Source organism: Ictidomys tridecemlineatus, chromosome 16 (genome assembly GCF_052094955.1).
Source record: "Ictidomys tridecemlineatus isolate mIctTri1 chromosome 16, mIctTri1.hap1, whole genome shotgun sequence".
Lineage (NCBI taxonomy): Eukaryota > Metazoa > Chordata > Mammalia > Rodentia > Sciuridae > Ictidomys > Ictidomys tridecemlineatus.
This window is the reverse complement of record NC_135492.1, coordinates 53,726,301-53,751,953: the sequence shown is the minus strand read 5'-3', so window position 1 is coordinate 53,751,953 and position 25,653 is coordinate 53,726,301. Positions and strand designations below refer to the sequence as shown.

The following is a 25,653-nucleotide window of genomic DNA, read 5'->3' as shown; positions in this document are numbered from 1 at the left end:
TCACGCGGACACAGCCCAGCTTGGCCGAGGCTGGCCTGGCACTTGGGCGCCTCCTGCCCCGGCCTCCCAAGGACAGTGCTTCTGAGCTCGCCACCGCCCATCAACGGGGCGGTTCACACACAACCTCGACGGGCCTCGGCCCCGCCTACTCGCGAGGGCTGGGCGTCTGCGCCGACGGCCGCCCACGATTCTTGCGCGGTATACAGGCCAAGGCTCGCCCTGGGGTCCGGGTGACAGGCGGCCCGGCGCTCCCCTTTGCCTGGGGTTCCTCACTAGCGGACCGACTTCCGGGAGGAGCAGTCCCGGCCGGATGTGTCGGAGAGGCGCTTCCGGCGCGGCTGGTTACCCGGCCGCGCGGTCCCGGAGTGACGTCACGCCGGGCTGCACTAACGCCCAGGAGAACCCGGACCCGGCGCTGTGGACGTGGAGGGGGCCGGCGCATGCGCACGGGCCGCGTCTCGGCCGGCGGGAGGGAGGGTCGTGTCCCGGCGGGGCCGCTGGGCCATGGCCGCCCACTGACCAACCCCCAGCGCAGAGGGCGAGGCTGCCCACTCGACCTGGCGGCCTGAGGCGTCCGCGGCCTCCGCCCGGCTCCGCACCAACGCCCCGCCGGCCAGAGGGGCAATGAGCTGGTTCAACGCCGCGCAGCTGTCCAGCTTCGCCAAGCAGGCCCTGTCCCAGGCCCAAAAGTCCATCGACAGGGTGCTGGACATCCAGGAGGAGCCGCACGCCTGGGCCGAGGCGGCGCCCTACGGAGAGCCGGGTAGGCTGCGCGCCGGCGGTGTGGACGGAGCGGGTGCTGCCGGCGGTGTGGACAGGGTCCTCCCAGAATGTGCCTTTCCCTCTGCGTGCTCTCCCTGTTCCTACCCTCTCTCTCTCCCCTCTGGCCCAGGTCCTGAGCACTCTGGTGACCAGGACAGTGCTGTCTGCTGTCCCCACGCCACATCCTGCAGGGCCTGGTTCAGGCCGTTTGCATATCAGATCTAGGGTGTGTGAATGGACTGGCGCTGGCATCCGGACCCCTCCGTGTCCCTGTAGGTGCACTGCTGGCTTCTGTGCTTTGGTGCCCCAGTAGGTCACAGGCTCCAGTAGGCCACCACTCTTGGCTCTTGAGTGCTTCCTGTCCAGCACTTAGGCTTTTTAATGAGCTTGTCATCTTCACAACTGCCCAGGATCTGTCAGGGTTGGAGCAATGAGGACAGGGCCCTCTTCCGATGTCCTCTTTTCTGAATCCACCACCCCAAGGCCACTGGCCCGGAGTCATACCGTGGGAGGTCTAAGAACAAAGGAGTGTGTAGTTTATGTACACAAAACAGCAGTTTGCTGTGCTTCACTCAGACATCCCGGGGCAGAAGACATTGGATTACGACCAGTGGAACCTGGCCCAAGGATTTGGGTTGTATCGATTTTATAACTGCAGTGCCAAATCTGTCAGATTCTATTTCCCCTGGAAATTTTATTTTTCATTTACCTTTAAAATTTTAAATTATTCTTCAGATATACATGACAGTAAAATGTATTTTACCACCACAAGAATGGGAATATAACTTCCCATTCTTGTGGTGGTAAAGATGTGGTGTTTCCCTGGTCATACATTCATATATGAACATAGGAAAGTGAAGTCCGATTCATTCTACTGTTTTGTAAGTCTGTCAGATTTGCTGAAATGAATCGCTCATCTTCAGCTGCTTTTGTGTTGTAAGTCTAAGAGCAGGAAGGAGGTCAGCGTTCTGATGTGTGGAGTAAAGACTGGCAGGTTTGAGGAGTGTGAACCAAAGAGCAAGTTTGGTGAAAGAGCAAGTTATTCTTGACTATGTTTGGTTTCTATTTTAATTTTACATTGTTGAAAAGTTCTGGCTGGGGGCTAGGGATGTGGCTCAGCGGTAGAGCACTCACCTAGCATGTGCAAGGCTCTGAGTTCAATCCTCAGCACCACATAAAAACAAAATAAAGATATAGTGTCCAACTACAACTAAAAAATGTATTATTTAAAAAAAAAAAGAAAAGTTCTGGCTCTAATCATGAGGTGCTTCATTGTCATCTTACCACTTTTTAAGATGGTGTCTGACCTTCTTGGAGTAGCTCTACTCACTTTTTTCACATAGATCCCACCTTTTGAATCTCTGAACTTGAGATAGAATTTAAGAATATGTTTTTGAAATCTGGGGCATGAATCCTGCTATTTAATTTATTTTTAAAAATAGCTTATTCAGAATATGCTCAGGTTTTAGTAAATGTCATAAATGTTTGCTGATCACTTACCATGTTTTAGATAATCAAAAGGACCATTATCTGAAGAACAGAGTAGTTTAAGTGGATGTCAGATAACTGATTATATAAAGCATTCTTCAAGAGACAAATTTTATTCCTGTCATTCATTGGGATGATGATAAACTAATCAGCTGACCTAATAATCTTGCTTGTTCATTTCCATCTTTAATTTTGGTTTTATGTTTTTCATCATTTTCATATATTAAAGGAATGAATTTAAAACTATGTCTCCAAACTAAAGTTTCTGGCATCTTTATCCCATCCAACTTTAAAGTCATAATAAAGGAGAAACTTTAGGGCTGGGGCTGGGGATGTGGCTCAAGCGGTAGCGCGCTCGCCTGGCGTGCGTGCGGCCTGAGTTCGATCCTCAGCACCACATACGAACAAAGATGTTGTGTCTGCTGAAAAAAACTTAAAAAAAATATTAAAAAAATTTTCTCTCTCTCTCTCTTTAAAAAAAAAGGAGAAACTTTACTGTAGGGCTTGATGATTTTAGGAACTTTTAGTTATTTGTGCTCTCTCCATTAACTTCTAATTGTGCAGGATTTGTGATAACTCTCCTCAGCCACTTTTTAATTTAGAAAGACAAAATATTTAAAAGAGATGCTGGAAATAATTTAGCAAATATTTCATTTAAAATTTATTATCAGGTTTTTAGAAGTTGCTGTTTCTTTGACTGATAATTACCCTTTTGCCCAGAATGTTCTTTTCTTTTTTAAAAATTTTAAATTTTTTTAGGTGTAGATAGACACAATACAATGCCTTTATTTTTAATGTGGTGCTGAGGATTGAACCCGGATCCCGCCCGTGCTAGGCGAGCAGTCTACCGCTGAGCCATAATCCCAACCCCAGAATGTTATTTTCTGTGGAGTATTTTTAAAAGTCCTAGGGTTAGCTGGCATAGTGGTGCATACCTGTATTCCCAGCAGCTCTGAAGGTAGAGGCAGGAGGATCACATGTTCAAAGCCAGCCTCGGCACTTTTAATGAGGCTGTAAGAGATTTAGCAAGACCCTATCCCAAAACAAAAAATAAAAAGGTCTGGGGATGTGGGTCAGTGGTTAAGCATGTCTGGTTTTAATGCTTAGTACCAAGAAAAAAAAAAAAAAGTCTCAAAACGTAGTAGTTCTAAAAATGGTACATTTCTTGAATTCATAATGACCTTACTAATTGATGTCATAATTTGGGACTTGGGAACACATTCTAAGAGAACAAAACTTTCTTTTAGAATGAGTTTGGAGAGTGGAACTTGGAGAACCGGCTTGTCATTTAGTGGATGAAAATGAATAATGTTTGTTTGAACTTCATGTTCTTATCAGTTTGGTTTGATCTTTGGAAAAGAACATTTGTCTCCAATGTTTTAGGTTCAGTTTTTGAATGTTGCCCTCTTTGTAGTTTATAACTGTGTTTTACTATTGCAATCACAGGATAAAATGAATATGAAACTGATGGAATAGGTCATTTTGTTATGACTGAGCATGACCCATAAGTAAGGATTTTGTGAGTTGAATCAGATGTATTTTGGACTCAACATGGGTTGTTGAACATACCTTGGTGGCTGGGGTTGGAGCTCAGTGGCAGAGCACTTGCCTAGCATGCACAAGGCCCTGGGTTCCATCCCCAGCACCAATAAACCACCACCACAACAAACACATGCCACTGCATTGTTAATTTTCTGTGGAGTGTGTAACATACCTGTCTCTGCTGATGCGGCCCAGGTGCAGTCTACCGGTGCTCCTGGTTCCTATGCAGCAGTCAGAGCTGGTTAATGATGCAGTGAACCAGGAGTTTAGCAGGTGCACATTACAGTCACATTCCATAGCTTCTCTCTTCTCTAGATTTACATTTGTATTGGTTTACAATGATGATTGAAATATTAAAGTAATACGTATTTTTTATATTTGTATTTTATCAAAGGAATAAGTCCTGCTGTCAGTGGAGGATGGGATACTTCAACTTGGGGGTTGAAATCAAACATTGAACCTCAGAGTCCACCCACAGCCTCTCCTAAAGCAATCACAAAGCCAGTTCGCAGGACTGTTGTAGATGAATCAGAAAATTTCTTCAGTGCCTTTCTCTCTCCAACCGATGTGCAGGGCATTCAGAAGAGCCCAGTGGTATCGAAGCCCCCAGCTAAATCACAGCGGCCAGAGGAGGTGGAAAGTGGCCTGCATGAACCCTTGCGGGATGCACAGACAAGACCTGAAACTAGTGACTCCCAAGTGAAGGACCCTCCTCTGTGTGTGTCAGGGGGAGCTCAGGCGGCAGGCACTCCGTCCCCTCAAACTGAGGGCAGCCTCGAGGAATCTGTTGGTGGCGAGTCTGACCTGAAGGCGCCAGCTGCAGGTGTGGAAGCATCAGAGAGTGCAATAACCGTGAAACCAGCTACAGAAGGTGTGCCCCATGGCTCTCCGCAGGCTCTCACTGCAGAGGAGAAGGGCGTGGCACTGGAGCCCAAGGAGCCAAAGCAGGAAGACAGGCAGAGCAACACCCCCTCTCCTCCCGTCAGCACCTTCTCCTCGGGCACGTCCACCACCAGCGACATTGAGGTCTTAGACCACGAGAGCGTGATGAGCGAGAGCTCCGCCAGCTCCAGGCAGGAAGCCGCAGACCCCAGGTCTAGCCTTCCCCTGATGCAGACCTCGTTCCAGCTGCTCTCCACGTCCACTTGTCCTGAGTATGGCCGCCTAGATGAGCTGCACAAGCTCAGTGAGAGCTGTTGCTCCTCCGATGCTTTTGAAAGAATAGACTCATTCAGTGTGCAGTCCTTAGATAGCCGGAGCGTGAGCGAGATCAATTCAGACGACGAGTTGCCAGGCAAGGGGTATGCCTTAGGGCCGATTGTGGTTGGCTCAACTCCGAAGACGAAGACAGCAGAGTCTGTGGAGGGAAAAGCTGAAGGGGAGGCCGATGGAACACTGGTCGCACCTGCCGAGGAAGCAGAGATGGAAGAAAGTGGACGGAGCGCCACTCCCGTTAACTGTGAGCAGCCAGACATGGCGGTTCCTCCTGCGCCAGTGGGCGAAGGACACGCTGTCCTGCACAAGGTGGCCGGGCAGGGGGGAGCCGCGGAGGCACAGCCTGAGGCCCTTGCTGAGAAGGAAGATGTTTGCAAGGTACTGTAGAAAGTAGGAGAGGACTTTGGAATGTGCATTTCAGAGAGAAAATCATTTGTTTTAAAACGTTTTCATCTCAGCAGGCACTGTGGCACACACCTGTAATCCCAGTGATTTAGGAGCAGGAGGGTCACAAATAGAGGCCACCTGGGCAATTTAGCAAGACCCTATCTCAAAGTAAAAAGGACTGGGGGTGTAGGTGAGTGCTAGAGCACCCAAGTGTTTAATCCCCAAAAAAGTCTTCTTTGATACCAATGACTTGTGCTGATTTAAAAAGATATTTTGCCATTTCAATGTAACATTAAGGACCTTAAAATTGAAAAATTACTGATAGATATTAAATTATTTGAAATTTCTCCATAACAACATGGTAGAATAAGTTGATATTTCAATATCACTAAGCATACGAATTTCCATCTTTTATCTTTGTCATTTAACCCTTGTGCCTTTAAAATTCCCTTGTATGCAATCCTCCTCAGTATGCCAGTTGGAAAGAGCTTCTCTTACGGCACATATCCTCAATGCCTTTGCACATAGACATGCTAAAATGAACCTGACTATATTGTTCTTAGAATGTTTTTTGCATGTTCACATTATTTGGAGCAAATTTTAAAATTAATCTTTATTATTTAGTTTTAGATAATTTTAATATTAATATTTTCATTGATGCATAGGAGTATAGTCCCTATAAAGCCTTAATTTGCTTTCTCTTTATGTTATTGCTATATATTTATTTATTTTTAATATTTATTTTTTAGTTATAGGTGGACACAATATCTTTTTATTTTATTTTTATGTGGTGCTGAGGATCGAACCCAGTGTCTCACGCATGTTAGGCAAGTGCTCTATCTCTGAGTCATATCCCCAGCCCCGTGTTTATTTATTTTATTTATTTAGTTTTATGATACTACCAGAACCCAGAGATTATGCACGCTAGGCAGCCACTCTACACCGAGCCACATTTCCAACCCCTCTTTATACTTATTTTTGATATCGCCAGTAGGTAGGTATCTTACATGAATGAGGAAATAATTTTGTTTTTCCTTATAATTTTTAGGTATAGAAATTCAGTTGGATCTGGAATCTTTAATAGACTCCTGAGATACAGGATGTCTTGAAATGTCTTGTAACTGCCACATGTTGAGTTATTTAATAGTTTTAAAAGTGCCAAATGCTGTTACCAAGTTTAACATTATTCACAAATAGAATACCACGGGTATATTACTCATATTAATAATAGCAGTACACTATAAAATTCATAACAGTACATTGAATTCCGAGAAAACAACACTCTCACTCTCAGGAAGATATTTTAGGGTATTTTCAGTGTACTTGAGAAGGAAAGTCACCCCGCAGTTGACACAGTCCTGACTCAGGTCAGACTACTTTTGGTCCAGCAGGTCCTCTTTTTCCCCTCAGGTACCTGTTCACCTGTGCTCCTGCACAACCTGAGGGGTGAGATGCCTCAGAACCACTTTTAGTTTTGCTTTATCCTAGGAATTCTGGAAGCCTTAGAAGTACATGCCTATGGGCTTCCAAAGTTACTTCTGTTTGTTAAGTGCAGTGTGTCATGCTAAAAAAATCTACATTCGGATTATAGAGTAGTGAGGAAATCAGAGGCTCCCTGATCTCTTCCAATGCATCTGCCTTCCTTCCTCTTTTGGTGGACCTATAGGCTGTTCCAACTTTTGCTGTTACAAACAGCCTGCTGTGAATATGATCACATGTCACCAGGAACCTTCTCCTGTGAGATGGACCTGCATGAGGCTGTGGACTTGCTTGAGGCCGTGGGCATGCACGGCTGGTCTGCGGTTCTGCACCGCAGTGTCTGGCTCTGCACTGGCGCCAACCTGGGGCTGTTCTGATGAGCACTCTCCTGCTAGCTGCACAAGTTCTTGTGCCCCTGCTGCTCTGAGTTCCCAGTGTTGTTCTGGTTGTTATGAGATAGTGTTGTCTTGTTTATCATGCTGACTGAGTTCATTGCCTGCATATGTTCAGTGCGCTTTTAAAAATTCAGTGTTTTGACTTTTATGTATTCTCTTTTCAGACAGTTCAGTTTCTGAATGAAAAATTGGAAAAACGGGAGGCTCAGTTATTATCTCTTAGTAAAGAAAAAGCACTCCTAGAAGAAGCGTATGACAACCTGAAGGAGTAAGTACTCTGTGAACGTGAGTGGCTTGCGTGTTCTGTGGAGCCCCGTGTGCATCGTGTGACTCAGGGATGGCTTTGAAATTAAAATGTCTTGTGATTTAACTTGTTTACAATTATTGAAAATTAAATAGTACTTCAGCCAAAACCTTACTCAAAGGTTTCAGATTTTCTTTACCATGTTCCCTTTGGCATAGAAGAGAGAGATTAAAAAAACAAAAACCCACTCAAAAATAAAATTCTTGCACTGGGCATGTAACTTGGTGGCTGAGCCCTTGAGCCATTTTCCTGGCATCTGTGAGGCTCTGGGTTCAATTGCTGCATGTCAAAAACAAAGAAACAAACAACAAACAGAAAAACCCCATCTTACCTCTTTTCCCTTATAACTAGTCTTCTAGTAAAACATGTTTTAAACAAAATTGTAATAACATAGTCAAAATACTGAGTGTTGATTTGCTTTAAGGAGATTGGAGAAATGAGACAGAAGATTCATAATTGAGACCTTATATTTGAGCTGCTTTAAATAAACTAAGCAAGTAATTTTTTTTTCTAAAAGTTACTCAACTTAAGCCAGGTGTGGTGGTGCACGCCTGTTATCCAGCAACACGGGAGGCTGAGGGAAGGGGGGCTCCAGCCTTAGCAACTTGGTGAGATCTGTCTCAAAAGAGAGAAAACTTTTTAAAAAGGTCTGGGGATTTAGCTCAGTGGTGAAGCACCCCTGGGCTCAAACCACAGTACTTCCCCCTCCCCAGAGTTATCTACACCTGATCCATCTGAATAAGGTACATGCTAAAGAAACGTCTTCATTTTGAGAAGTCGGCTGATCTTGTCGTGTCTGGGCTATGCAGACAGTGTCTTCATTCTTGTGTTTAAATGCAGCGAGATGTTCAGGGTGAGGGAGGAGAGCAGCAGTGTGTCTTCCCTGAAGGGTGAGTTCACTCAGAGGATCGCAGAAGCAGAAAGGAAGGCTCAGCTGGCCTGTAAGGAGAGAGACGCTGCCAAGAAGGTAGGCAGACACACTTCGCACGCACCCATCGTGTGCTGGTGTTAGAAAAAAGAAGATTAAAGGATATGTCTAGTTATTAACAACTGGGTTGTAAGTTTTTATACATTTAAATTTATCGTTTTTAAATACAGTATAAGATGTAAAAAGATGTTGGTTTCTATAATTTTTATGTTAATATCTGCAAGGTATATAGCAAAGATGATCAGAATGATTTTTGTGAATTATAATTCCATCAGAGTAAATTAACACTTAAATCTAAATGATATTACTAATTTTAAAAAATTATCTTTACTCTCATTTATTATTTTCCAGTTACTTCAGACATACTATATGTGTGTGTGTTTATACACACACACACACACACACACACACACACATATATCAAAGTAATTTTAAGGTATAACTTTCTACTAGTGATTCCTTTTTGGGGATGGTGTTGACATATTCTAATGCAGAGTCTCTCACCGTCCATGTTATTGATACTGCATGTTGTGGGATCTGTTCTGAGCACTGAAGGCTGTTTGGACAGCACCCCTGGCCAACCCATGACATTCCAGTGTGCTACCCTCTTCTTCCTCCCCGTCTCCCTGCCTGTTACTGTTAGTGCCAGATGTCTTGTTGGGGGCAGTTACTCTGGTTGGGAACCAGGTTGTAATGCTTCTAATTTGGAAAGTTGCCTATTTCAGACATTGTTTACAACTGAGGTAGTAATTAGTGCTTGAGTCCAACTATTGCTCATAACATTGTCTCTGCACTTGGCCTTTCCCAATTAGGTTGCTTTCCCCCTCATTGACCAATGTTAGTATGAATTCACCATTTTCCTATATGTACTACTCAGAAAGGAGAGACGTCATATCATGCCTTTGTGTACTTTGTTGCTTTGATTAGCTGGCTTGGTCCAGGTTCCGACGTCAGCTTCACACTACCTAACCAACCCTCCTGATTGTTGTTCTAAAGTGACGTTTACCCTGTAGAGTGGATATCTGTAGATAGTGAGGATACTGTACGTAAACTTAAAGCTGGGGATCCATGGTAGATCACTAACATGCATGGGGGCCTGGATTTGATCCACAACATTGCCCCCTAAAAAAGGTGGTTTACTTATTTGCATTTATATTTCTATATTAAAATCTACTTATATATCTGAATGTAGATTCTATATGGCATGTTCTAAGCTGTTTTATTAGTCTTAGCTATCAAGGTAATAGGTCAACTGAAGAAAACTCAGAAATTTATTATAGAACTGTGATTATGGATGGCTTCTTCGGGTAAGGGGAAAATGGAAAAATAAGCCTAAATAAAAGTAACTTTATAGTACTTACATATTTTTTTTTAAATCAGGAAGTCAAAAATATAAAAGAAGAACTTGCTACTAGACTGAATAGTAGTGAAACTGCAGACCTTTTGAAAGAGAAAGATGAGCAGATTCAAGGATTAATGGAAGAAGGTATGTAATCTTTTGATTATGAAAAATATTAAGAACAAGGAAAATCCTTGTCATGTGACAGGCAGATGTTTTCGAATAAAAATTGCTGAGCTGGCCCAGCCACTTGGGAGGCTAAGGTGGGAGGCTTACTTGTGCCTAGGAGTTGGAGGCCAGCCTGGGCAACACAGTGAGACCCTGTCTCAAAACACAAAAGATATAAAAGTAAATAAGAGCAAGGAAGGTTTGGATGTCAGTGACAGGAAATGCCTGTTATGGAAGCAGGAGAGTAGGATGCATGGGGACAGATAAAGTATGCATGTTTTTGTTTCTAGGGAGGTAAAAGAAAATTTCAAAAATAGGCAAAACTCGGGTTGCCTTGTAAAAGCTGTGACAAGTTTGTGGGCCATTGTTGAAAGATGGCTGTTGCAAGAACAGGAAAAATACTGCCTCTGGCTGGGTACAGGGTGTTGGGGTTCACATTCAATAGTGATGATGATGTTCTCATTTCGTCATGTTTTAAATTTTAAATTATCACGTTTGACCAGGTCATAGAAAGTAGAGGTCCATCATGAGACAGATCACTTCTACAGGACATTGATGGATTTCTTGTGCAGAGAGGAGGTTTTGGATGAAGTGGTTAAGTCAATTTGTGTTTTTCTTTATTAATTAAAGCTTTTCAAGAGGCAGGAAATAATATTCGCAGAAATGCTTGACGTATAGGAAAGTGTATGAGAAAGAAACAAGAGGGCATAGAAGGAAGCCTGATTGCTTGTGGTCTTGTTCAGCGCAGTGCAGAGAGTTCAGATCGCATGGGCCTTCCCAGCTTCCTTCTGTCAGTTCCCGCCTTGCCGTTTGCTGTGAGTGGCTCTGATCTGCTCTGTTGCACGGTACACCTAACTGGCTTCACTGTTGTCCTAATATTGGACATTTTATTTCTAAAACGCTGATGTTCCATGTGTTGTAAGTTGGACATTTCTGGGCTAATGTTATTGAACCTAACTGCATTTCTAGAAAACAAAAACCTAGTTTGAGAACAGTTGGAAGCAGTCAGTTCATTTGAAACATGGAGCTTTGCTCAGTGTTTTTGTGTGTTGAGCTGACATTTGTCGAGCAGCTCGGTATCAGGTTCTGGTGCAGCTCTGGTTCGGCCTGTCTTCCTGTCCTTCAGGAGCTTGCTGCATTGGGAGGGAGGTGTCCCTGCAGATAGATGTGGGGCAGAACTCCAGGCCCTGAGGGAAGAGAGTCACAAGACCCACCAGCAGGACTTCTTCACGCTTGTGAAGTCCTCCAGAGACTGCAGGGAAGGCTAAATGCATGTTTTATAACTTAAGGAAATTATTTAAACATTGTTAACAAATGCCTCAATTTGAAAATTTAGTATCTTAGTTTGGGGGTGGGCTGCACTGAGTGATCTCCCACAGGAGCACCCACAGTGCCCTGTCCCCCAGAAGTGCTTTTAAGACCCACACCTGAAAGCTCAAAGCCACAGGTAGACTACAGGGACCCCTTCATCACCTAAAGGAATCAGGTGGTACCGTCCTGCCCTGTCCTTCTGCACACCGAGCACTCCCTTGACAGCCATTGTAGACGGCTTACGTTGTGGTTTTCAGTCTCCCAAGGATTCACCCATTTTCCTTCTCAAGTACCCTGTGCTGACCTTAAGCCTTGATTCTGAGGCGGGGTCCACTGGAGAGTCCGTGGATTTTCATAGCTATCGTAGGCTCGCACTCGGGCACTGTCCTGCCCCAGGACCCAGGGGAGATTGCTGCATCTGGCTCTTAGGTCTCGGGCTTCAGAATAGGGGATTCTGCCCTTCTTTATGACTTGAAGACTAGAGTCCAGTTTTCTAATAGCAGGTCCATGTTCAGAATTTGCTACTTATTTTAAGAGAAGTTTTAGATGAGATTATCAGTGAGAAATCCCAGGCACCATGTCAGGAGCTCCCACCTAGAGGGGTGAGTGTCCTGGTCAGCACTGCACCTCTCCCTCCTCACATCCCAGGCACCATGTCAGGAGCTCCCACCTAGAGGGGTGAGTGTCCTGGTCAGCTCTGCACCTCTCCCTCCTCACATCCCAGGCACCATGTCAGGAGCTCCCACCTAGAGGGGTGAGTGTCCTGGTCAGCTCTGCACCTCTCCCCTTCACATCCCAGGCACCATGTCAGAAGCTCCCACCTAGAGGGGTGAGTGTCCTGGTCAGCACTGCACCTCTCCCTCCTCACATCCCAGGCACCATGTCAGGAGCTCCCACCTAGAGGGGTGAGTGTCCTGGTCAGCTCTGCACCTCTCCCCTTCACATCCCAGGCACCATGTCAGGAGCTCCCACCTAGAGGGGTGAGTGTCCTGGTCAGCTCTGCACCTCTCCCTCCTCACATCCCAGGCACCATGTCAGAAGCTCCCACCTAGAGGGGTGAGTGTCCTGGTCAGCTCTGCACCTCTCCCCTTCACATCCCAGGCACCATGTCAGAAGCTCCCACCTAGAGGGGTGAGTGTCCTGGTCAGCACTGCACCTCTCCCCTTCACATCCCAGGCACCATGTCAGGAGCTCCCACCTAGAGGGGTGAGTGTCCTGGTCAGCACTGCACCTCTCCCCTTCACATCCCAGGCACCATGTCAGAAGCTCCCACCTAGAGGGGTGAGTGTCCTGGTCAGCACTGCACCTCTCCCCTTCACATCCCAGGCACCATGTCAGGAGCTCCCACCTAGAGGGGTGAGTGTCCTGGTCAGCTCTGCACCTCTCCCCTTCACATCCCAGGCAGCCATGTCAGGAGCTCCCACCTAGAGGGGTGAGTGTCCTGGTCAGCTCTGCACCTCTCCCTCCTCACATCCCAGGCAACCATGACAGGCACTGGCCTCCACAGGAGCTTCATATTCCGCTTGTTCTGGGGGTGATACCAAGGTTCTTATTGAAGAGCACATGTTTCTCCCTGAAATGCATAATATTTTGGAGGAGTTCTTTAAAACTGTCAGAGTCCTGTCCTGCAATTTTCAGCTAATAAGTTTAGTCTTTGATTATTCCTGTCCAAATCAGTTTTAACACTTTGTTTTTAAAATTTTTATTTAAAAATTCCCATATTACATCACTAGTGAGATAAACAAGCTGTTTAGATTCTCAGAAAATCATCACCAGATTGATTTCTAATTTTTTACTGTTGCCAGGAGAAAAACTTTCAAAGCAGCAACTACATAATTCTAACATCATTAAGAAATTAAGATCTAAAGACAAAGACAATGAAAATACCATTGCAAAGCTGAACAAAAAAGTGAGAGATCTGGAAGAGGAGTTGCAGCATTTAAAGCAGGTGAATGACAGCCGTTCTCTACGTACCTGTTGTCACCACTTCTTGTAGGGACAGCTGGCCCTGGTTTTTGGAGTGTTGGGAGTGATTCGATCAGATGTGTCATGGGAGAAAAACTTTTCAAAGAATTTACTAGATGTATTGTTAAGAGTTTTCTCCATTATTTTAATACCTGAGATTCATGGGATACAATTATTTACCAGGTTGTTGTTAACTAAAAAAGACTTCTGTGTGTTTTTATAACATAGGTCCTTGATGGCAAAGAAGAGGTTGAGAAACAACATAGAGAAAATATTAAAAAACTAAACTCTGTGGTGGAACGCCAAGAGAAGGATCTTAGCCGACTTCAGATGGAATCTGGTGAACTTGAGGAGAAGAATCGAAGTATTCAGGCTGCTCTGGACAGTGCATACAAGTAAGGACCAAGCCCAGCGCAGCGGGTCGGGGGGATCTGAGGACAGGCCTTTCCTGCTGTCGGAGCCCCAGCAGCATTTTACGCCTGTGTGGGAGCTGTCCCTGGTCAGCAGGCTGCAGCCCCCTCCCAGTGGCCGGGTCTGCTGTGGGGAGCTCTCCTTCATTCTGCAGACTGCTGCGCTAACAGAATCTCACCAGCAGGCTCCTAGTTAACTGCACATTATTTTAAATAAAAGTTGTCGGTCTAATTTTTTAAGAGAACTTACTGATCTTCACAAAGCCAATGCTGCAAAGGAGAGTGCGGCCCAGGAAGCGGCTCTGAATCGTGATGTGAAAGCAAAGGAAGAGCTGTCCGCAGCGCTCGAGAAGGCCCAGGAGGAAGCCCGCCAGCAGCAGGAAGCGCTGGCCATCCAGGTGAGCAGTGGGTGGTGGACGGACGGACATGGCCATCTGTGCCTTTGTTGATACTTTGCAAGTCAAACAGCTCTTGCTGGTCTGAATCAGACCTTCTGTGGTGCTACGGGATCTTGGTGGGCATTTTGAAGAGTGCTGCATTGTGCAAAATGTGATTATGTATTGTGTTTAACATTGCTATTAAAGAGATGTTCACATTGTGCATATTATTTAATTTTTTGTGAGCTTCAGACTTATTTAAGAATATTATGGTGTTGGGGATGTAGCTCACTGGGAGAGCACTTTCCTACCATGCATGAGGCCCTGGCTTCAAACCCCAGCTTTGCCAAAAAAGAGTAAAGTATGATGGTAAGTGCCTTGTTTCCACAGAATGTATATATGCACATAATTGTTATACACAATTTCAAGAGCATTTATGTCACTCTTTAGCTCATTCTTGATAGCTTTGGCAATCCAGGGCCTTAGATGAAGGAGGGAAAACCAAGTTTGGGAGGCTTTGTCTTCGGAGCTCATCAGTTGGTGGACATTTTGAGTTATGTGTGCATTTTAGCTACTATGAATGTTGCTATAAATATCCATATACAAGTTTTTGTATGAATGTGTTTTCTTTTTTATTATTTGTTCTAATTAGTTACACATGACAGTAGAATGCATTTTGATACATCAAACATAAATATAGTCCAATTTCTAATTCTTGTGTTTGTACATGATGTAGGATCACATGGGTCGTGTAGTCATATATGCCCATAGTGTGATATTGTCCAATTCATTCTACTATCCTTCTTACCCTTATGCCCCCCCACTCCCCTCTGTCTAGTCCAAAGTACCTCTGTACTTCTCTAGCCGCCCCCGCCCCTATTGTGAATTAGCATCCACATATCAGAGGAAACATCCAGCCTTTGGTTCTTTGGGACTGGCTTATTTTGCTGAGCGTACTATTCTCCAGCTCCATCCACTTACCAGCCAATGCCATAATTTCATCTTCTTTAGGCTGAGTGATATGTTGTGTGTATGAACCACATTTTCTTTATCCACTGTATGCCTATGTTTTAAATTCTCCAGGATGCATACCTCAGGTCCTATGGTAAGACCACAGTTAACTTTTCCCCAGTTTCCTCCAGCAGTAGATCAGAGCTTCGTGCCCTCTACTCTCTGGCCCACATTTGCTACTGTCTCTCTGTTTTATTCCTGTGACCCTCATAGTGGGCATGGAATTGGCATCTCAGTGTGCTGGGTGATGTGGAGCTGCTTCTCCTGTGCTGATCGGCCACTTCTGGGTCTTCTTTGGAGAAGTGTATTGACATATTCTAATCCTTTGCCCCTTTTTCTTTCTTTTACTTATTTGTTTTTGTGGTGCTGGGGATGCTGCCCTTCTCTTAAATTGGACTGTATTCTCTTTATTGTTGAGTTACTAGAGTACTTTGCATATTCTGCAAACTATCCCTTGATACATACAGGGTTTGTGAATGTTTTCTCGATTTTCGCGATCGCCTCCTTTGTTACACAAGGTTGTGATTTGACGGCGTCCAGCTTGTGTGTCCTCTGCTGTTCTGCATGTTTTGGTGTCGTGTTTAAGAAGCAGTCCTTGCCCCAGCTCCTGCAGGCTTCCAGCAGGCTGCCGAGGAGTTCCCCCGATGGCTCTCCAGTACGTCTTCTGCAACGATGTCAGTTTTCCCCATTGATTGAAACAGCTAATCTCTCCTCATTGACCCCAGACGCTTTTGGCTCAATTTTACATTTTGGATACATAAAACATTTACAAAGTGAGAGCTATATAACAAAATATATTCTGGCAGCACCTGCTTCCAACTCACCTGTTGCCCTTTCGCTCCACTGAGCGCCTGCTTTTGTAGCGTGTCCACTCCTGTGGCATTCGGCCTGTGTGGCGGATTCAGCAGACGTGGCGTCTGTCCTCCGTGCTGTGGAGGGCTGAGCCTGGCCCCCTCGCTTTCCTCATAGGTGCTGGATGTCTGTCGTTTTGGGACTGCTTGGTAAGGGGTGTGTGGCGGTTGTGGGTGAAAGCTCTTCGGACACTCTGAAGCACATAGCAATGTGCGTGAGCAGCCAGTCACCGCGGCGTGACATGCATAGTTAGCAGGACGTTGTAGATGACGCATGGGCAGGGAGATGACTTGCTTTCTTCTCCAGGTGGGGGACCTCCGGCTGGCGCTGCAGCGGGCAGAGCAGGCCGCTGCCAGGAAGGAGGACTGTTTACGCCACGAGATCAGTGAACTTCAGCAGGTACTGTCGCAGCTTTCCCCGACAGTCAGAAAGGGTGGTTCCTGGAAATACATATGGACTCCCTCATGTCGTGTGGAGCTGAACACAATACTGTCCTCGTCAGCTGCTGCGTGGCTGTGGCTCAGGTGAACAGAGTGGGCACCTGAAAAACAGATCCAGGAGAACATCCAACTTTGTTTTGAAGGAAATAAATTTATCATGATAGATCTGTTAATATTCAGTATTTTTGATTTTATTTTATCTTTGTTTTTATGTTTTTGCAGTGCTGAGGATTGACCCCAGGTCTTGCCTGTGGCAGGCACTGGTCTCACTCTGAGCTACATGCCCAGCCTGTCATATTGCCCTTTGAACCGTAATGGCTGTCCTCCTCACGGGGATTGGTTTTCCGTGACTGGGCAGATAGCCATTGCCTGGCTTCTGTTGCTCTTCCTTTTCATCAGTGAACGTACCTAGGAAAAGGGAGAGGAAGTAAAGTTCCCACCAGTGCTCTGTTTTCTTAAACACTTAGACATACCTGAGCCAAGAGGCAGCTCCGAGGAGTCTGGGGGCCCTTCACCTTTAGACTCACCACGGCTGTCTTTGCAGTGCTTTGCTACCAAGCACCCACTTGGATTCTCTGTGCAGCTTTTTCCAACTGAAGGATTGAGTAGAAAAAAATAGTTTCATAAAACAAATAGTTTTCTTTTGGAAAAACAGTTTTTTCTTAGACATCTCTGATGAAGTTCGGGTTTTCTAGTGTTTTGGGTATTTTTATTGTTGCTAGTCGTGACGACTTGTTCTCTTGATTCAGAGGCTCCAGGAAGCAGAGAATCGGAACCAGGAGCTGAGTCAGAGTGTTTCGTCGACAACGAGGCCATTGCTTCGACAAATAGAGAATTTGCAGGCCACCTTAGGGTCCCAGACGTCGTCGTGGGAGAAGCTGGAGAAGAGCCTTTCTGAGCGGCTTGGTAACTGCCTTGGTCTTGTCTGTGCAGTGGCCCTGCCTCCTGTCAGGAGCGGGGCGGGCTGGGGAATCACGGTGGCTGGCAGTCCCGTGGTAGCTGGGCAGCGGGTTCTGAAGGAAATGCCGACAGCTTCTGTCTGCAAGCCCTCCCCACTGCCTGCCTGCCCTGGCTGGCCTTTGCTCCTGGGCCTTGTCCTGTCCCTCTTTGGGAAGGCAGGTGGCCCCATCTCAGTAGGCTCTCTGTGTTCCCCTGCACGCCTGTTGGGCGCTCTTGCACTCATGTGTCCTTCACATGTCCTTTACGCTCACGCATCTCTGTCCCTGCTCTAGCTGGATTGTTGGTGTGTCCCATTTTGCGTTGTGAGTCTCCCACCCTGTGGACCTGGCCTGTGTGAGTGTCTGGCAGTCCTTCCTCCTGGTCTGCAGTGTCTCTCCCTTCTCCACAAGAAGCCAAGTGTGGTGTAGTGGAGGAGTCTGTTTCCCTGAGTTTTCAATCTGTGACTTGCTTCTGCTGTCCGTGTCATACTCTCTGCTTGGCCTAGAGCCTCAAGATCTTCAGTGCTCTCCTGAGCTTCATGGTTCTGTGTCGTACATTGACATTTGAGATGCATTTTGAGTTAACTTCCATATGTGATGTTTTGATAGAGACCTTTTGTTAAAACCCTGCCTATGGACGTCCAGTTGCTGAAGGACCATTTGTTATTGCTTCTCTTGGTTGCTGTTGCAGCTCTGGGAGGGAAGCCAGGGCTTTGCACTGCTAGTCAAGTGCTCTCCCATCAAGCTGTATCCCCAGCCCCAGTCTACTGCTCTCTGAATGCAAAGGTTCATTTTCAAAGCATTTTACTTTGGGAAATGAGTGATAAAGCAGGTTTCAGTTCAGATTGCTCATTTGTGTCAGCGGGCAGTGCTGGCTTAGGCAGGAGATAACTGTCGGTTGAGCTGGCCACAGGCCTCGCTAGCTCCAATTTGGGTCAGCTTGGTGCCTTGGTCGCTGGTACATGGTCCTTCTTCCTCTCCTATAATCAGCTGAGTCGCAGACCTTGTTGGCAGCAGCAGTGGAAAGAGAGCGGGCAGCGACTGAGGAGCTCCTGGCCATCAAGACCCAGATGTCTTCCGTGGATTCACAGAATTCTCTCCTGAGGCAGGAGAACAGTCGATTCCAGGCTCAGCTGGAATCGGAGAGGAGCAAGCTACGAAAACTGGAGGATGAAAGTAATCGGTGAGCATGTTTGGTGGTGTAACCGTGGTGGTGTAACCGTGGTGGTGTTGGTAGTTTCCTGATATTTTGAAGCCATAGTTAAAAGCGTCAAAAGCATCATAACACTCAGAACTGAGAACAGGATTCTCAGCGTTTGAAGTTGGGATAACTGGTAAAAACATGTCAAGGTGGTGCTGGGACTCTTGGACCGCATCAGGCTTTTTAAATTAGGTGATATGGGTTGTTTGTATTTACATTTTTCCAGGGAAAGCATTCATACAGTTGAATCCGGTTTTTTTTTTTTAAGTCATTGGTAAAAACAGACTAGTGTGTGTGGAGACCACTTTGCTGGAGTCATTTTGACATTGCAAGGTCTCAGCAGCACTGCAGGCTTCCTGTGCACTGGAAGCCACCGCTGTGAGGTCACCTGAAGTTGTGATTAGTGTGTTTTCCCCAGTGAGCTCTTCTCGGAAATCCTGCCTTTAAAAATATAGTTAAGTAAAAATGGTTTACAAAGAAAATATCTGAGCTTTCATAAATATATTTTCCTTCATTCAGTACTGGGGATTGAGCCCAGAGTCACTTTACTACCAAGCTAGGTCCCCAGTTCTGTTTTCTTATTCATTCATTCATTGTCCTGGGGCTTCAGCCCAGGGGCTCTCTGTCGGTGAGCCACATCTCCAGCCCTTTGTATTTTTACTTTGAGATAGATAGGGTCTTGCTAGGCCACGCAGGCTGGCCTTGAACTTCCCATCCTCCTTTCTCAGCCTCCTGAGTTGGAGTGATCACAGCTGTGCACCTTGGTGCCTGGCTTCCTTCTCAGTTTTTTTGAGACAAGGTCTCACTGAGCTGCCCAGGCTGGCCTCAAACACAGGAGACTCCTGCCTCAGTCTCCCAAGTGGTTGGGATGGCAGGCGTGACCAGCATTTTCGTAGAAGCCCTGCTCTTAGAGATTTGAGTGCACTCTAGAACAGGGTGCTCAGCCTCCCTCTAAAGGAAATCCTAACAAGCAGGGAATAGAAGGCACAGGGCCTCTTCCCACCAGTACCGTCTACCCTAGGGTGCCCCTGAGTAGGAGTTCTGTGGTCAGTCCCTTGCCTTTGAGTCTTGCTTAATTCTCTCTGCTTTACCAGGTACCAGGTGGAATTGGAAAATCTAAAGGAGGAATATGCAAGAATGCTGGAAGAGACCAGGAGAGAAAAGGTGCTACTCTGGGTGCCCCCAGGGCACGTGGTTCTGGGCGGAGGGGGGCTGTGGGCTTCCCTGCTCTGCAGCAGCTGGGCGAGCAGGAGTTTCTGCTTGGCCCTAGTCTGCCGTGGATGTCTTAGGGGCCCAGCAGGGAGAATCACAGAGAGGGTCTGACCGTCTCTCTCCTCTAGACGCTGTTGAACAGTCAGCTAGAAATGGAAAAAATGAGAGTTGAACAAGAAAGGAAGAAAGCCATTTTCACTCCAGAAGCAGTGAGAGAGAAGGTATTGGATTCTGTTGACTTTTGTGTTTTGTTTTGATATCACCATTTAGGAGCTGTTGTCATGAGTATTGTTTTGTAATTCGGCTTATCTGTAGTGCCTTTTTTAATGTGCAAAACCAATGTAGTAATGAATTTTAGTAGTATTACCAGTGTCCTAGCAGAGTGGATCAAAACTGGTTTGAGTATATCCAAAGACATTTGAATTTCCAGGCCTTGAATTACAGAGTCTCTTCCTCTTTTTAGAATGAGTTTTGTAGTGTCTCACTGAAACTAATGTACCTAATTGACCCACAGGCAGCTTAGCAGTAGAAGTGAGGTCATTTCTGTAAAGTGAGTCTCCTGTGTTTGAAGGGTTATGGTGCACTTGAAGTTCGCATAATATATTAGGAATAGTATGTGTTAGTGGAGATCACCTTTTGAATGTATTTGGAATTTTTAAAGAGATACAGTAAAAAATAAAATATATAACTCAGAGTCTTCCTGGTTTGTAAGACCCAGTGGTAATTTTATTTTAAATAAGTAGGTTTAATTGGTGGTATGTTACTTAACCTGAATCAGTTCTTCCAGTTGTTTCAACAAAAAAAATCCTCATTCCATTTAAGAAACAGCAGTGGCTCCCGTGGTGACTCGACCAGGTCTGTCTGGTCTGAGATCACCCTGAACACGGGAGGGGCAGGGTCTGCCTGGGCCGCTCTTGTTAGGTAACAGAGAAGTGCTCCCCCTGACGCGTGTCCTTCCTCCCCTAGGAGCGAAAGCCCCTTTCCGTTTCTAGCACTCCCACCCTGTCGCGCTCCAGCTCCATCAGTGGCATGGATATGGCCGGGCTGCAGACCTCTTTCCTGTCCCAGGTAACGTGTGCTTCCTATACATGCCTCTCTCCGACACGCAGCGGCAGTGTGCCGTGTCCGTGGCCTCGTGCTCCGTGGCCTCTCATATGCGTGTGGAAGGGTGGGTGATGAGTCCTGCCTTTGTGAAAGTCCTGGCCTTCTTTTTCTAATGTGGATAATCTGAGTGTTCCTCCTTGAAGTCCTAGACCTTCTAAAGCAGTAATCGATAGAATCTCTCTGTTTGAACCTGGTAACGCGACACATGTGCTTTCCTTACTTAAAACAGGATGAGCCTCCCGACCACCCTTTTGGACCAATGTCGGCCTCCGCAAGTGGAGGCACGCTGTACGATGCCGTGAGGCTGGGGGCAGGCTCCAGCGTCGTGGAGAGCCTGCAGTCTCAGCTGAAGTTGCGGGAAGGGGAGATCGCTCACTTGCAGGTGTGGAGAAATGAGTGTGCTGTCCCAGGGAGGGAAACGGGGGCCCAACAAATGGCACCTGAATTCAAGTAAATTGACAGGCAAATGAAAGGGTTCCACACGAAGCAGACAAGGGATGTCACATACCTTAATGATGACAGCTAGGGACAGATGAGCCGGCCACCTGGCTGCCGGCACCAGGCCGACTTGTGTCCTGCCACAGGACAAGCTGGCTGCAGCAGGCCTCCTCATGGGCTGTGGCCTGCCAAGGGGACCCTGAGGAGCCCAGGGGTCTGCTCCTTGGCATAGCCCTTTCCATGCAAAAGGGGAGGTGCTGAGCTGAGCCCAGTCACTCCTCCCAGACTTTCCACCCATGTCCCCAACACCCCTGGGGGAATGCGGAGCGAGATCCTGTGGGCAAGGGGAAGGAGGCAGCATATGTGGACAGCAAGCAGCTTTTCATTGCCCTTCTTGCTTTCTAAAAATTCCACGCACTAGGAAATGTGGGCCATTTTACGTGCTTTCAATGTGGACCTAACATACAGAGAGTGTGGAGGACTTCTACTTCCATCATATGCCTACAGTTCCAGGGTAATGGGACTCCATTAGGAGAACTGGAACTGGCAAGCAGTGAATCAGAGCAGTCTTCTACTCGGTGCTGGTGTAGCCAGGATGGGTGCCGGGAGCCCTGGCTAATCTATCTGGCAGTGACCACAGCCTCCCTCCCTGTGCGCTTGGGCGGGAGTCCCTGCAGTGTTTCCATTCCTGTTGTTCTTGCAGTAACTAGAATACTGAAGGGTGTGTCGCCTCTGAGATTAGAAAGACATACGTTTTTCAAACAAGTGTTTGGATTTTCTTTAGCTCTTCACATCTCTCTCGCTCACAGTCATTCCTAAATCCGACTCTCGGGGAGGTGGTGTTCTTTCTCTGCTGCTGTTGGTTTTACTGAAGGGGTAGCGCAGGGTTGTAACAGCGACACCTCTAGTTCATTGAGTGTTTCTACATTAGTAAGCGTATGAAACAAGGTAAGATGGGTTGGAACTTTTTCTGGTGATATTCCTCAGCTAGAAATCGGCAGTCTAGAAAAGACCCGATCGGTAATGGCTGAAGAGCTTGTTAAACTGACGAGTCAGAACGACGAACTAGAAGAGAAAGTGAAGGAGATTCCCAGGCTTCGGGCTCAGCTCAGGGTAAGTGTCCTCACTCCGGGGTGGGGTTGGGCCCTCGGCTGTCACTTTATGTAAAATGGGTGTATGAGTTGGGCCATGTCTTTGAAAATCAAAGGGTTTTAGTATTTGAGTAAAGAGCTTTAGAGAGGACTCTGTCCTGCTCGCATCCTCATCCACAGTGGCTTTTGCTCGTGCCAGTCCCCGTGCAGGATGGACGGGGTGGCCTGGCCGGGGCTCACTTGCAGTAGCCGTGCTCTGGGGGCGTCTGCTCCTCCACGGTGGGCACTTCCTCATGCTGTGGACACTGCTGCACCATGGTGAGAGCGCGTGTTCTCTGGGCCTGTCCTGTGGGCCAGTGCTCACCCCTCAGTGCGTCACAGGCTGGAGTGGCATCAGGCGTGCCGAAATTAATGCGAAAGCGACTCAGTAACGGATGAGGAGAATTCCAGACTTGGCCGAGACAGAGAGTCAAGATACACATTCAACTAGGTTTTTGGTTTTTTTTTTTTTTTTTTTTTTTTATCTTTTTTTGCTATTTATTCCAACCTACATAGATTGTGGTGAGTGTTTTGTTTTTAAAAGAGGTATTATATACTTTTATTAAATCCATCATATGTTTAACTGTTGATTTATTTGTGATAACTGAAGATGTTCTGTATAGTTATTTTAAGAAATTACAAACATATTTTTCAGGATTTGGATCAAAGGTACAACACTATTCTGCAGATGTATGGAGAGAAAGCAGAAGAAGCAGAAGAACTTCGATTAGATCTTGAAGATGTGAAAAATATGTATAAAACTCAAATAGACGAACTTTTGAGACAAAGGCTCAGTTAACTTCTGAAAATTGAATTCCCATCAAACTGAATGTAAACGTTTACTATCTAAATGTAGACTTTCAATAAATTCTTTTATAGAATTAGGAAATGGAACTCCTGTAGAGTGCAAAAATTTTTTAAAAACTGTTTTACAGTATGTAGTAATATTTGCAGTTAAATTATTTTATGCGATATTTGAACTTTATTTTTGAAATTATTCTTTAAAGATTTTATTTTTAAAGGCATTTGACTTTTTTTCCCCTTTTTCCTTTTTCTTTGTTTGCCTGGAATAGCACAGAGATTTAGTACTTTATGTATTGCAGTATGGCCAGGGAAGGAGAGTGGTGTTCATATATTATTGTAGATATATAACTAATTGTATCTATGATTTATATGTTTGTATATATTGAGAACATTTAAAAAGTAATATTAACAAACCAAAACTTTGAAATCTTTCACACTTAAATATTCCACATCTGATTATTACTTGTGAAAATGTTTTAATTAAGTGTTCAAGGAAAAAAGTTATTAAACCTGTGGTTATTAAATTTTAAACTATTTTTTTTCTTTAAAAGTCAAATTGACACTGTCTGAAATTTAAAGTGAATGATTTAAACTTTCAAACTTTTTTTTGTGGTACTGGGGATTGAACCCAGGAACACTGAGCCATATCCCAAGCCCCTTTTCTATTTTCTTTTGAGACAGGGTCTTGCTAGGTTGCCCCAGCTGGCCTCTAATTGCCGTCTTTCTGCCCCAGCCTCCCCAGTAGCTTTGATTATAGGTGTGCACCACCCCACCCAACTTGATTTTTTTTTTAATTGAAAACTTACTTCACCCAGCTTCTACACAATTAAATGTGAACAAATTTTGGCACCTCTTGGTACCTATCCATAGAAAATTGTATATATTTAATTTATCTAGGCATAATCTGATAGTGGAAAATTTTACTTACAACCGTCTGGTGGCATCAGTTAAGACTTAAGTGATTTTGGAGAGGTGTTATTTTACTACCCTTTAAAAAGAAGCAAAAGTAATAAAATTATTAACATAATTTACTCTCTAAAAATTGCTGGTTTACATTTTGTAAAGCCATATTTTTGGCACATTGAAAATGAATGATATTATAATGAAATAGAATAATTACAGGACTTGAATAAGGCATTTATGAGTTTGTGTAATTTGTGTTTTTCTTCAAGCTTTAAACAAACAAAAGTGGCGTGGATTTGCTGTAGAGACTTGCTGTGCCCTCTTCAGGTGTTGTTTTGCTCTGAAGCTCACTAGGTCGTGTTCTAGACCTCTGGAACACTTTGATCCCTCTATCACAGGAAGTGACGGAGCTCCTCCACAGCTTCCCTCCTCAGCTGGGGTTGCTCTCGGAGGCTTCAGTTGCCCACAGTGAACCACAATCCAAAAACACAGAGGGAAAAGTGAGAGAGAAGCAGCTTGTTGTTTTAAATGATGTCTTTTGTGAGTGGCATGATGAAACCTGCTGCTTGTCGTCCTCCTGCCAGGACTTGACTCATCCCTTTGGGCAGTATGTTCAGTCTGGTGGGTGGTCACCTAGTGGCCACTTTGTGGCCATCACCCTTATCAGGTTGGCTCTTATGGTGCCGCAGTACCTGTGTTCAGGTGACGCTTGCTTTACTTAGTGGCCCCAAGGCCCTGGAATAGTGGTGCTGACAGTTGGGTGTGTCCAGGAGAAGCTAGGAGTGCTTCCGGTGAACGGGAGGTGTAGATTTGTAACTGTCTGTGGTGTTAGGCTTCCACCGAGGGTCTCAACATTCCCGTGGAGAAAGTGGGATTACTGTCCTTGCAAATGAACACTAATCTTTAGCTACATTTTAAACATTCGCACTTGAGAATACAGCCCCAGGTGAGCCATGCTGAAGAACTGGAGAGCTTTTCAGAGCAATGCTGGTGACCTCATTTTTTTTTCTTTTTGTATTCAAACTATTTCTGTCACTGGATCTGTGATTTATAGCATTAATAAATATTCTTTTGTGCAAGTTACATTCATAAGGCTAATTTTCTGTATTTTGGTGGTAAAAAGCAGTCTAATAGCTTTTTGTGAGCTTTTTAAAAATAGTCTGGGGTCTGATGACATGATTGCTAGCAAGAAGTAGAGTGCAGAATTAGAAGATACAGGAAACATGATTTGTTAAATTCTTGTGGAGTGTTTGAAACCAAGAGTTTAGGAATTACCAAGTAGGGCTTTAATATATACAATATAAGAATATTCTTTTTTTTTTCTTTTAAAGAGAGAGAGAGAGAGAGAGAGAGAATTTTTAATATTTATTTCTTAGTTCTCGGCGGACACAACATCTTTGTTGGTATGTGGTGCTGAGGATCGAACCCGGGCCGCATGCATGCCAGAGGAGCGCGCTACCGCCTGAGCCACATTCCCAGCCCCAAGAATATTCATTAGTTAAAAAATAAACCATTGCAGCAGAGAAAGGATTAAAATAAAACTCCTATGC

At 45.4% G+C, this 25,653-nt stretch overlaps 1 protein-coding gene across 1 annotated transcript; it reads left to right on the top strand.

Annotated features, from left to right (window-relative positions):
• The first annotated feature begins 359 nt into the window (after window positions 1-359).
• Tmf1 (TATA element modulatory factor 1) lies at window positions 360-25,186 on the top strand. Its single transcript, XM_005333875.5, has 17 exons — window positions 360-763; window positions 4,187-5,385; window positions 7,433-7,536; window positions 8,413-8,539; window positions 9,881-9,986; window positions 13,124-13,266; window positions 13,512-13,678; window positions 13,935-14,091; window positions 16,240-16,332; window positions 17,123-17,279; window positions 18,302-18,494; window positions 19,607-19,676; window positions 19,853-19,945; window positions 20,691-20,792; window positions 21,058-21,210; window positions 22,254-22,379; window positions 23,052-25,186. The coding sequence occupies exons 1-17, from the start codon at window positions 625-627 to the stop codon at window positions 23,193-23,195; spliced, it is 3,273 nt and encodes a 1,090-aa protein (XP_005333932.1). The 5' UTR covers window positions 360-624; the 3' UTR covers window positions 23,196-25,186.
• The last annotated feature ends 467 nt before the right edge of the window (window positions 25,187-25,653 follow it).